This window comes from Tachysurus fulvidraco, chromosome 17, assembly GCF_022655615.1.
Source record: "Tachysurus fulvidraco isolate hzauxx_2018 chromosome 17, HZAU_PFXX_2.0, whole genome shotgun sequence".
Taxonomy (NCBI): Eukaryota; Metazoa; Chordata; class Actinopteri; order Siluriformes; family Bagridae; genus Tachysurus; species Tachysurus fulvidraco.
In genome coordinates, this window is record NC_062534.1 from 17,363,925 (window position 1) to 17,376,380 (window position 12,456).

The following is a 12,456-nucleotide window of genomic DNA, read 5'->3' on the forward strand; positions in this document are numbered from 1 at the left end:
AACCGTTATGCAAACTTGCCTTAGTTATCATTCTTGCAATAAATGTCTCTTATTTACATAAAATATGCAAAAACTGTTTAGTTTGGTTTAAAAGAATTTACCATGTTAGTGATTGCGTTATCACTGCAAGCGGATCTATATGCAGGTTTGAGCTGACCTGAGATGCACATTTCAGATAGCAGCTTTGCAAATGATTTAAATGTCTCACTTGTCTCACTTTCAATCCAGACATATGGTTTATTTAGTTTAAAATAGGCCTCAAAGAAAATAAGAACAGCTCCTGTGTTAACCAAACACTTATAAATGTAGGACAATTTGCACATCCTGAGTTGTATGTAAGTCAGTGGTTATGGCTAAAGTAGGGGTGAAGTTATTCTTTGTATGATTTCTTAACATCTCATTCATAAGAAAATAAACAAAATCCAAATACATTTGAACAAAAAGTGTAATAAGGTTTGTCCTTTTGTACTAAAAACTAAAGATGATATGATGGTGTATTTGGTTACTAAAATCATTTGCTCACTTTTTTAGATCAAAATAAAACAAAACAAATCAAAACAAAAAAGAATCTGTTTGAATCTGTCGGTTTGTTCTAAGTGTCATTTTTGTGGTCTGTTCTTGGTCATACTGGTCATTGTGGTAATGGTTAAAGAGGCAAATAAGGCTGTGTTAGGTGCTTTCAGTGCAACAGAATGAAGTTGCTAATGAAATTGCTCTACATTCATTTTGTTATGTAAAAGCTTAATCTAGTTATAGTATATATATATATATATATATATATATATATATATATATATATATATATATATATATATATATATAATTTATTTGTTAATTATTTTATTTATTAGTAGGTCTCTGCTTTAAGCACATGGCCTCCTGTTGCTCCCGAAGTATTAGCATGATATAGCAAATAAAACTGATATAATTTATTATAATAATTAGTTATAATATTTAAAATAAAAGATCCTGAATTTTTGTGAGATCCTGAAATGACATCCTAAGTAGTTTGATTTGAAACTAACGTCCTAGATTACTTTGATAGATAGTTCTAATGCTACTAATGAATATCATTTTTGCTTTACATCTTTACTTTTCAGCAGGTTCTGCATATATATGTATTAATATATGAAAAATCATGCTAAAGCACTCAAATTGTAAGTATTATACCAGAATTTGTTAGATACTAGTGCTAGTAACAAATATTGTAATTTACTATTGTTTTTTTCTATAAAGAATATATGGGGGGGAAAAAAGCCAGTGATTTAAAAAAAAAAAATCTTAGTGAATAATATGAACATATTTTATATACACAAGCTATATCATAAGAGGATACACAGTAAGCATAGAAAAATTCTTTTAAAGTTAATAGATTAGTCCTTACTATGACCTACTCTATTTAAAAGATGAACTATGTAGATGTGTAGTATAAGAATGGTAATACAGATCAGCTTCTCACATACAAATAGTCATTATAATACCAATATGTAGTAGCAGAACCACCATTTTTATTCATATCTGCCTATAGTACATGCCTTCAAACTTTAGCTATGGGGTTAAAAGCTGGTCTGAGCATGTGGCTACAGGTAGCTGATACTGTAGACTATGACTATGAGTAAGAACACAAGACACATCCTGTTACAAACAGATATGTGCAATTGCTTAATCACTCGCTCTGCCACTTTTATAACCCGAAATTGCCCTGGAGGGGTGCACAGTTTTGCAAATACAGCCCACAGTTTATATTTCAATTATACAGCCAAAAGTAACAAGCAAACGCTCAAGTTTTATCAAGAATATACTTCACAAACAGAAAAACAAAAGAGAGAAAAAAAGATTAAAGATAAACAGGGGAAAGGGTATTTATTATATTTACCTTTTTTTTGGTGGGGGACTACAGGAAATAAATTGTCTATATAATTTCTTAGAAGATGGTGAAATGATTGGAGTCAAAGCGAACAGACCTGTTGAACACATGGTTCTTCATAAGCTCGCACAATAAAATGTTGCTTTTGTCTAGGCATGTTAGAACAGGAGTGTGAATACCTGCCTGTGGGCTTTCACTTGGTGTGTGTGTGTGTGTGTGTGTGTGTGTGTGTGTGTGTGTGTGTGTGTGTGTGTGTGTGTGTGTGTGTGTTATGCATTATTCAAGTAGTGTGTGTGTGCATTTGTGATCCTGACCATAGTGAAATTCTCACAAACATACCACATACAAACTTATTTTTCTTGTATTTTCAGGTCTGAAGGTCCATGAGGAGCCACTGAGAATGGCCTTGAAAGAGAGGTCTAAACTGCTCAGCCTTCTAGCAGTCCTACTGCACATATCCAGATGTCAGGGGAGCCTTGGAAAAGACGGCTCCCCTCTGAGATTCACCCATCACTTATATAATGCCACCATTAACGAGAACTCTGCCCCCCGGACCTATGTGGAGAGTCCCATAAGAATGGGCATTGTAGTTTCTGATCCTTTATGGAACATCAAGTACAAAATTGTCGCTGGTGATGATGATGGCCTTTTCAAGGCAGAGGAGTTAACCATGGGGGATTTCAGCTTTCTGAGGATCGCAACCGGCAGTGGCAGCTCTGTCTCTCCTGTATTGCTCAACCGAGAAGTACGAGATGCCTACACGCTGACTGTTGAAGCTAATGAGAGCTCCTATGAGTATCAGACCAGAACAAAAGTACTGATCCAGGTCCTTGATAGAAATGACCTTAAACCCCTGTTCTACCCTGCATCTTACAACGTGGTAATTAGAGAGGACGCTGCTGTAAAGTCGACCGTGGTGAGAGTAAGCGCAACAGATGCTGACACTGGAAGCAATGGTGAATTTTATTACTCCTTCACTACTAGATCACATCCATTTGCTGTGGATCCTTTCACGGGCACTGTCATACTTGTTAAAATGCTTAATGCCAGTCTGAGCAACAGATATGATCTCACAATTCTGGCTGAGGACAGGACGAAGAAAATCTCTGGTGTCCAGAAATTTGGAAATGTTGCAACGGTGGTCGTAAATGTTGAAAAGACCACAGACAATTTTACTCTTATTTCACCTATGACTTCAGAGGCTCCTCAAATGGATGCTGAAAGAATAAGTGTGAACATCAAGCTAGAGCCTCATGTGAAAGCACGGGCTGCCTCTTTGAGCATAGTTGCAGGAGATACAGAGAAGGATTTTGAGATTATTCCACCTGCCTTCCACGGTAATGGCTTTCAATTGGTCTCAATAAAACGGATTAACTGGGCAGAAAACACACATGGATTAAATGTTTCCCTTCAGGCGAAAGACAGAAGTAATCCCCCTTTGCTAACACCGATTAAGGAAATTTATATTCCGTTCCCCCTATTCACCTCACCTAACTTCCAGCAGAGAACATATCAAGTAAGCCTTAGTGAATTTTCCCCACCAAAAACCCATGTACTTAAAGTGTCTGTCCAGCCACAATTAGAAAATATCACATACCACATAAAAAACAACCAGGATAGCCACAAATTCAAAATGAATCCCAAAACTGGCATTATTGTCACGACTGAGCATTTTGACTTTGAAAAGAAATCTCATTATGAGTTTGATGTCACAGTCATTCCTGGTGAAACTGAAGCTCACGTTATAGTCGACGTAACTGATGAGAATGACAACGCTCCGTCATTTACCTCACCCTCATACCAGGCCACAGTGCAAGAAAATGTTCCGATAGGAACTAGCGTTTTAACCATCACCGCTATCGATGTGGACAGGGACAACAATGGTTTTGTCAACTATGCAATTGCAAACACAGCTCCACTACCTTTTGTCATAGATCCATTAACAGGAGTAATTTCTACCTCTGAAGAGCTTGACTATGAGTTAATGAAAAGGTGGTACCATCTCAGGATCTGGGCTTCTGACAGTGGCAGTCCCTTTAATCGTGTAAATGAGTGTGCTGTGACTATAACTATGATCAACATGAATGACAACATTCCACTTTTTGAAAAGGTGGCGTGCAACGTCTCCATACCAAGAGATTTAAAAGTTGGAAACAACATTGTTGATATTTTTGCAGTTGATTATGATGAGCTTGAGCAAATACATTACAGAATCCAGTCAGGAAATGAGGATAAATTATTTACAATTGACGCTGTTACTGGCAGCATCAGTCTAGCTCAACCTATTCCCAATGAAATTCTAGCAAGAAAACATCCTTCATTTAACCTACAAATAACAGCAACTGATGGAAAATATAGCACAGAGTCCACTACCGTTACTGTAGATATAACAGACAAAGGAAAGGAAGTTATAAGACACTGTCAGGAAACTGGAGTGTCCCGGCAGCTGACTGAGAAGCTGATTGAATCGATCAAGCCTGTCCTTTCTGCCCAAGAGGAAGAAACCTTCTCCGATGTCCATATAATCAATCATCACTCTCCAAAGTTTGCTCTTACCATGCCAAGCTCCATTGATGTCAGGGAAGATTTTGCTCTCAATGTGTCCATATTACACTTTAAGGCCACTGATAATGACAGTGGATTTAATGGCAGACTTGTCTATGCAATTTCAAGTGGTAATGAAGACGGATGTTTCACAATTGACATGAACACGGGAGAACTAAAACTGATCTGTCCATTAGATAGAGAAACTAAACAATTCTATATTCTGAACATAACTGTGTATGACTTAGGCACTCCACAAATATCTGCCTGGAAATTGCTTGCTGTAAATGTCCTAGATGCAAATGACAATCCACCTTTATTTTCTCAACCAAGATATGTTCTTAATATCCCTGAAAACACAGAGATTGACAAAAGTATCTTTAAAGTGCATGCAGTGGATTATGACCTAGATGACAATGGAGTGATCAAATATTCCTTGTTAACATTTACTAACTTGTTCAAAGTTAATGAAATCTCTGGGGAGGTGAGTGTGAAAGGCAATTTGGACAGAGAGACCTTCCCCAGATATGACTTAAAGATTGAAGCCAGAGATGAAGCGAAAGAGGACCCTCAGCTTATCTCAACAGCGGATTTAGTGGTTGTCCTTGAAGATATCAATGATAATCCTCCTGTGTTTGTACCTAAGGTCTACAGGATTAAAGTTCCTGAAGATGCCCCTCAAGGCACAGTCCTGTTATGGGTTGAAAGCTATGACTTAGATTTGGGCAGTGGAGGCACTGTAAGCTATAATCTAAAGAACAGTGAACGAGGCACATTTTTCTTGGACACAGCCACAGGATTACTGATGCTTGAGAAGGAACTGGACTTTGAGAGAAAACAGTTATATAATCTAACAGTTCGTGCTGTGGACCATGGAAAACCCAGGTCCTTGTCATCCTCATGTTTTATAGAAGTTGAAGTGCTGGATGTCAATGAAAATCTGAATGCACCAGTTTTCAGCTCATTTGTGCACAATGCTTCAGTTATGGAAGATGCCAAAATAGGCACGTCAGTCCTGACTGTGACGGCAGTGGATAAAGATCTGGGCAAAGATGGTGTCGTTAGATATCACATTCATGATGGGACAGGACTTGGTGTCTTTATCATTGATGAAGAAACAGGTACACTAGATTACTACATTCATGCCACATTCATAATAATTTATTCCACTCAATCTAATATATTCACTATATTCATCTTATATCTCTATCTGATTTTTTTTTATATCACAGCAATTTACCAATGATTAAAGTGTTTAACACATCATATATTTTAACTGCTTAATTACATTTTTGTTATGGAACACTGTATCTATAAGACAAGTTAGTTCCCGCAGGTTGTGTTAATGGGAAATTACAAAATGACAATTCGTCTGTTCTGAAGACTTTTCTGTGTTTAAAAACTGAAAAAAAAAAACAAGCCTTAGCCCTGACTATAATAAAGTGCTGTCTCTTGACACTCCTTTTACAATACTGTTAAATATTATATAAATCTCCTAGCTTTACCATATCTATGTTTATTGTTTTTCATGTTAAATTCAAGTCAATGTGAATTAGCTGTTACTATGGATACAATAATGTATTAGAAAGCATGTAGTATTGTCAGAGCTTATAGACAGATCTTATAACCAATCAGATGAGAATTTAAAAGTGGTACCTCAGTTGAAATGACTGTGATGATCATAGAGAATTGACAGAGAATGTGTTTGTATATTATTATTTATAATACACCTCAGTAACCGGAAACTGTACGATTCTCTGTTGCAGGAGTCATTCAGCTGGCAGACCCAGTGGACAGGGAGGCTATAACACACTATTGGTTGACGGTATATGCCACTGATCTAGGCACTATTCCCCTACTGGCCTGGACAGAAGTCTATATTGAAGTTTTGGATATCAATGACAATCCTCCTGAGCTGTCCCAACCTATCTACTTTGCTTCAATCAAAGAAAACTTGCCTAGAGACAAATTTGTGTTGAAAGTTGCCGCCACAGATGTGGACAAGTCATCTGAGGGGAAGATAACATTCCAAATCCCGGATTCTCAGAGAACGTATTTTGACATCAGTCCAAAGACAGGTATTATATAACTTAAAAGTTTTTACTCATGAGCTACTTAATTGCAGTTATGAGTCGTTCAGAAGTTGGGCTGTCTGTTTTTAGACAATGTATTTTAACAGGTCTACTACAAGCGATTAGAGTTGAAAAATAACCTGCAGCATTTAATCATTCAAACAAGTTCAGACACAGGCAAGGTGTAACCAAGGTGTACCGAAAGAAGTACATACTGTAGACTTCTATAAAAAATTACAGTGTGCAAAATGCTATTATTCTATAGACACCTTAATGCAAGTCCCTGGAGCATGAAAAAAGCTTCTAAAACACCTTATCTCGGGTCTTCGATTGCAACATTACAACAGGTCTCAGTCAGAGTCTTTGAAGTGCGTCTAGAAAATTAGAAGAACATTAACCAACATAACAAGCTTGTACATGTCCGTTCACAGCTTCTCATTTCTTTGTTGCTTCATAAGCTCCACCCCGGGCTAAACAAGACCACGCACACCTAACGAGAAACCTGTAATGAGAATTCAACGAACAAATGTCTGTTGCACGTGGTGGAAGGCTCCAAATCTTTTTTTTGCGTTGTTTTTTTCAGGGGCTTATAATTTTATAGTAATCCTCATCACTGTACTTTGAAGCATTGTATAGCAGTCTGTACACTCATTGCCAAGTTATGAGTTTAAATGATTAAAGGAAAAGTCAAACAAAAGACTGTAGGCACTGTACAAAAGACCAAAGGATAAAAAATTTTAAAAATTAGTTCAAATTGGAACTAAATAATATGACTTTTAACTTGTATCTTAATCAGATCTTTTCTTCAGGCAAATGAGGTTGGCGATGCCAATAGCTCCATGCTAGAACAGGGCCTTGATGACTCATATCCACAGAGACCAGCGTGACGAAGCTAACTGACTTAAAGGCTTAGTGTAGAAAAATCTTCTCATTTTGGATAAGCGTAATAAGTGGAATTGCTAAAGACAAACAAATCTGGAGTGTATTGAGATTAGAGCTTCATCGCACAACTGACTCAATCTGACTCATATATTGTATACTAGTGAAAATGGTGTGGTTGACCTGGCTGATTTTGTATTTAAGCAACAACTTTGCTTGCAGTCCTGTATATTTTAGATTAATTTCCCAAATTCTGTAGACAATGAAGTTGAAGTGATTTTCCAGGTGGATAGTAATTCTAAAGCCATGCCAAAATGACATCTGCCTAAATACAGTGTACTGTTAAAGCCCAGCAGGGTTTGTTTAGAGTGCTGTAAAGGCAGAAGCACCCTGCTGGTAACTGCTCCTCTGTCTTGTACAAATCACACCCTGACTACAGAGATAATTACATATAGCAATGCTTGATAAAATATTTTTTACTGTGCATTTACTTTTCGTTTGCCAAAGAGTTCCAGCACTACCATATCTTATCCTTATAGCATATTTCTTACTTGAAAAAACATGCCGGTTCAGCCCGTGGTACTTGTTGGGACACCTCTAATTTTTGATGTAACTCCCTGTTAATAATATGTTTCTTTATTGTTAATGGAAAGACCTGGGTTTTCCATTGGCAACTGCAATAACTTTGGACAGCAGAGCAAGATAAACACTGAAAGCAAAACTGTAGGTAGTGAGAGTGAAACCCTCATTCTGAGGACTGAAAACAGGTGTGCCTTCCAACTGAGTGCCATATCATTGATTAGCTTGTCTGCTCTTTTCCTCTGCCTGTGTTTGCTTAGGTGTGATCAGCACTGTCTCAGCCCTGGATCGTGAACAAAGAGCAGAGCACATTATTGAGGTGATTTTGCCTGCTTTTTCTTTCTATCTTTGTTATTTAGTTGTCGCTTATTGAGACACATGTCTGATCATTTCTGATCGTTTCTGATCAAACAACGGTTGAAGACCGACTTCTTCATGAAATACTTGAAGTAGTGCTTTCTCCCCAGTTTGTTTGATGTGTATATTAAAACAACAACAACAACAACAACTATGAGCAGTGTTTTAGGCTTATGGTAATGTATCTTAAAGCTGTAACTTAGTGAACCAGAGTCAATGTATTCAATGATAGAGAATTAAAAGCACTTTTGTACCTTACTCTGGATAAGGGCGTCTGCCAAATGCTGCAAATGTAAAAGTACATTTTTCTTGTTATTTTTGTTTTTTAGCTTAACATATACTTTTACTGATTTAAGGCCTTATTTAGAAATGGAAACTTTATGTCTTGACCATAAGTATGAAGTATAGTATGCAAGAGTCTAGAAAAGTTGGCTATCTATTGCTGACTGTAATTATAGTTGTAATAAACACATTACAGTTGCAAATCTGGTATCAATTTAAAATATGATTTCTTTATTTTTTTATACTAGATATTTAGTGCATACACTGTTAATTAGCTTTAGCCACAAATGTAACCAAGTAAGCTGAGCTCATGAAATCATGTACTCATGATATGTAGACTATTTTCCCACCCATTAAATTTGGTATTCGGAGTTCTTGAGCTGCAAATGTTTTTATCTTATGCTTAACGCAACTCTGATACAACTCTCAGTGTGCTATGAGCAGAAGAAGTTTGAAAGAAGTTGTTTGGACTTAAACTGTACCTTAATATGCCAAGAATGTCCATGGGAGCTAATGGTCTAAGTATAAAAAAAATCATCTACATGTTATGCATAGCCTTGATTACAATCATCGGTGTTATCTCTGTTTGTGTAGGTGATTGCATCAGATAATGGAGATCCTCCCCTGCGCTCCACAGCTACAGTGGTCATTCAGGTGCTAGATGAGAATGACAATACCCCTCAATTCAGTCACAAGCTTTCCCAGGTCCAACTGCCTGAATGGCAGAACAAGGTATTATCCCAGGAAGTCTACAGGATGATCGCACGTGATAAAGATGATGGACCAAACAGCCAGATCACTTACAGTCTGGAGGATAACATGGAGGATCGATATGAAATCCACCCCAGCACAGGGGTGGTGACTGCCAAAGGGGTGTTTGCACGAGGCAACTACAGCATCCTAACGGTACAAAATGACAAATAATAATGTTGTTAAGACTTTATATTAGTTAAAACTCACAGTTTTTTTTATACATTTAACAATTATTTTTTTAAATAGGGAACTAATTCAACTTGCCCTGCTTTTATGTCTCTTGTGTCTCAGATAAAAGCCACAGATCATGGCAGTCCTGCAAAAAGTTCAAAAGCACGTCTACATGTTGAATGGCTGCCACAACCAGAACCCAGTTCTGAGTTTCTAGCTTTCGACGAGGCCCACTTCACCTTTGCTGTCATGGAGTCAGATCCTGTCACTCATATGGTGGGAATCATTAGCACCGAGATCACACAGAGCCTCCTCTTGTTCGACATTGTAGGTAAGTACACTGGTATCATCCTGTCTTCCTATTCCAACATGCCTCAGTAACCACAAACACGACAGCTTGGCGAGAGCACAGTCCACTGTTTGTGTCAACATAATCCTGTGTCTGTGACAGCTGCCAGATCTGGAAAAGCTAAAACAAATGTCATTGTTGTAGAAGCCTGTTGTTCCTTTATAAGAAAAGAGTAATGTTTGATAAGGATTATAATAATCTATATGGGGACTTTTGTGGTGTTTGCACAAAAGAGCATGCTCTGACAATGCTAATCAGTGAAAAATCACATAACAGGTTCCAGCAATCAGTGAAAAATTATTGCACACATTTTCGGGATTGAAATATGTTCTCCTCATGCCTGTGTGAGTTCTCTAGTTTCCCTTACCTCACAAAAACATGCCAGTAGGTGAATTGGCTGTGCTAAATCCCCCTGCAGTGTGACAATGTGTGTGTATGGTTGCCTGTGATGGACTGCTGTCACATCCAGGGTACATTTCTACCATTGCTCCATAAGGTCCAGTAATCAGCTGTATATTTACATCAGGATTAAATAGTTATTTCAGTCATCACCCTTTTTACTATATATATATATATATAATTATAAATGAATGCAGTGTGTTTGTGGTTGTGTTTGTGTACATACTTATCAGTTAACATTATATTGTGGTTAATAGTAAATTATGAAACAGCTTGGTCATCGATGTGATAATCAGGAATTGCTGTGCGAATAAGTTCAGAGATGAAGATTTCTAGTTTTCTATTATGTAAGGTAAATATTAGCTAAGCAAATGTTAGAGGTTCCTAACAAATTCACATTATGCTATTATTGCTCTTAGTTCCCCTTACCCTAAACACTTGTGATATTTGTGCTAAGCGCATCATATATAGAATGCAAAGGGTTACTGGCCAAGTGCTTCTGAGTGCTTAGCTGTAGGTACCAAAACAGGAGCAGAGCTGAACCATGCATTTTTTCTTAGAAGGCAGGCCAAAGTCCCCAGTCTCCGGACAGCAGGGTGACCAGAGCCATCCAAATGCCAGTGATCAGCTTATGATCAGCTTCCAACCACCTGCAACTCTTCAGATAGAGATGAGAGACAGGAAAATAGTCAGCAGCAAGAGAAGGAACTGCTGGAAACAATGCTCATCCTTATGTGTAATGTTTCTGTGATAAAAAAAAATACTAGAGAAAAAAAAACCACAATAATACATCCACTACAGAAGAAAATAAAAGTGAAAAGCTGGAGAAAATCAATAGATGTACATTAAACACTGAGGTCATGCTGTGAAAATGTAGCAAACAAAGTATGCTATCAAAGGTTACTCAGTGAAATATGTTGAAGCCAAATGCATTAAGCTCAGTCACTTTTAAATCTATATAAAATGTGTGTCATAAGAAATTATGTAACCAAGTCATATATTTTCCAAAACAGAAATCTGCTAGTGCTCTACTCTATTTTCTATAAAGTGTGTGCCTTCACTGTGCTACTGAAGAACTTTGATACTGTGAATACTTATTTATTGATTAAAAAACATTGTTCATTTCAATCACATACCTTCCTTGGAAATGCCCTAAAAACCACCAGTGATATGTCAGCTCAGCATTAACCACAATTTGTCACAGTCTACAGAAATCAATTTGGAATTAATAATGTGGGATAAATTAAAGGCCCATCCAGGAGCTTTAGCCTTACTAAAATAACACCAATGTTCCTTCATAAGGTGGATTCCTTAATAAACACCATCTGCCAAAGCAGGCATGAGTTTAACCCCTACTGATTAAGAGGGCTGGTCTGAGAATTTGCGTGCCAAATATTTTTTCAGAATCAAATATATATTTTTTTTGTCACACTTTGAACGTCATGGAGAGCACAGTATAAGACATCTTTTTGGTCATAATTTAGATGACAGAAGTGATAATGGTTAATGCTGAGGTCTACTACACTAGAGTCAATTAAACATCAATAGTGTGGACAGTGGACAAAGAATCCACCATTCACTTTTATTTAACTCAATTAAGACTGGAAACCATTACATGGCTTATTGTCATAATATTTTTTTACAATTCAGTCATCCATAAAGTATGATGAGAAACAATGACAGTGGGTCTGGTGTTAACACAATTCTGATGTCATCTCTTAGGTGGCGAAGAAGATCAGGACTTTTATATCGAGAAAAACACTGGAAGTATTGTAATAGCTAGGCAATTGGATGCTGGCAAAAAATCAAATTATAACCTTACTGTCAGTGTGACGGATGGCTCTCAGACCATAACAACTCAGGTAAGATCATGTGTGAAAACATTAAACTCACTATAACTATCATGCTCACAAAACAGGGAGTATTTTTATTTGCCTCTGGCAAAGCTTTTATCTGTCAGAAACATAGGAACAGTGAAGAAATTTCACTTCGCAGAAAAAAAACAGTGAAAAAAACCCCCCAGATATGGACCAGCTAGTTAATGGGCTTACAAACCTCCAAAAGAGAGGTCAATTTTACAAAAAGAATGGTTTTAGATTATTTATACTACTAAATAAATCAACTCTTGTGAAATATATTTCGATCACATATATAGAATTAGTTAGAAATTATTTGAACAAACTAACCATCACTGCATTTTTACC

General features: G+C 37.1%; 1 protein-coding gene across 2 annotated transcripts in view; it reads left to right on the forward strand.

The window, feature by feature from the left end:
• The window catches only part of fat2 (FAT atypical cadherin 2), a 36,947-nt gene that overhangs the window by 506 nt on the left and 23,985 nt on the right, over window positions 1–12,456 (forward strand). For both annotated transcript variants that reach the window (XM_027135454.2, XM_027135453.2), the window contains exons 2-7: window positions 2,239–5,532; window positions 6,178–6,489; window positions 8,202–8,260; window positions 9,175–9,486; window positions 9,625–9,835; window positions 11,975–12,114. In XM_027135454.2, the coding sequence (XP_026991255.2) occupies window positions 2,268–5,532; window positions 6,178–6,489; window positions 8,202–8,260; window positions 9,175–9,486; window positions 9,625–9,835; window positions 11,975–12,114 (4,299 nt within the window). In that variant the 5' untranslated portion in view covers window positions 2,239–2,267. The remainder of the gene's footprint in view (window positions 1–2,238; window positions 5,533–6,177; window positions 6,490–8,201; window positions 8,261–9,174; window positions 9,487–9,624; window positions 9,836–11,974; window positions 12,115–12,456) is intronic.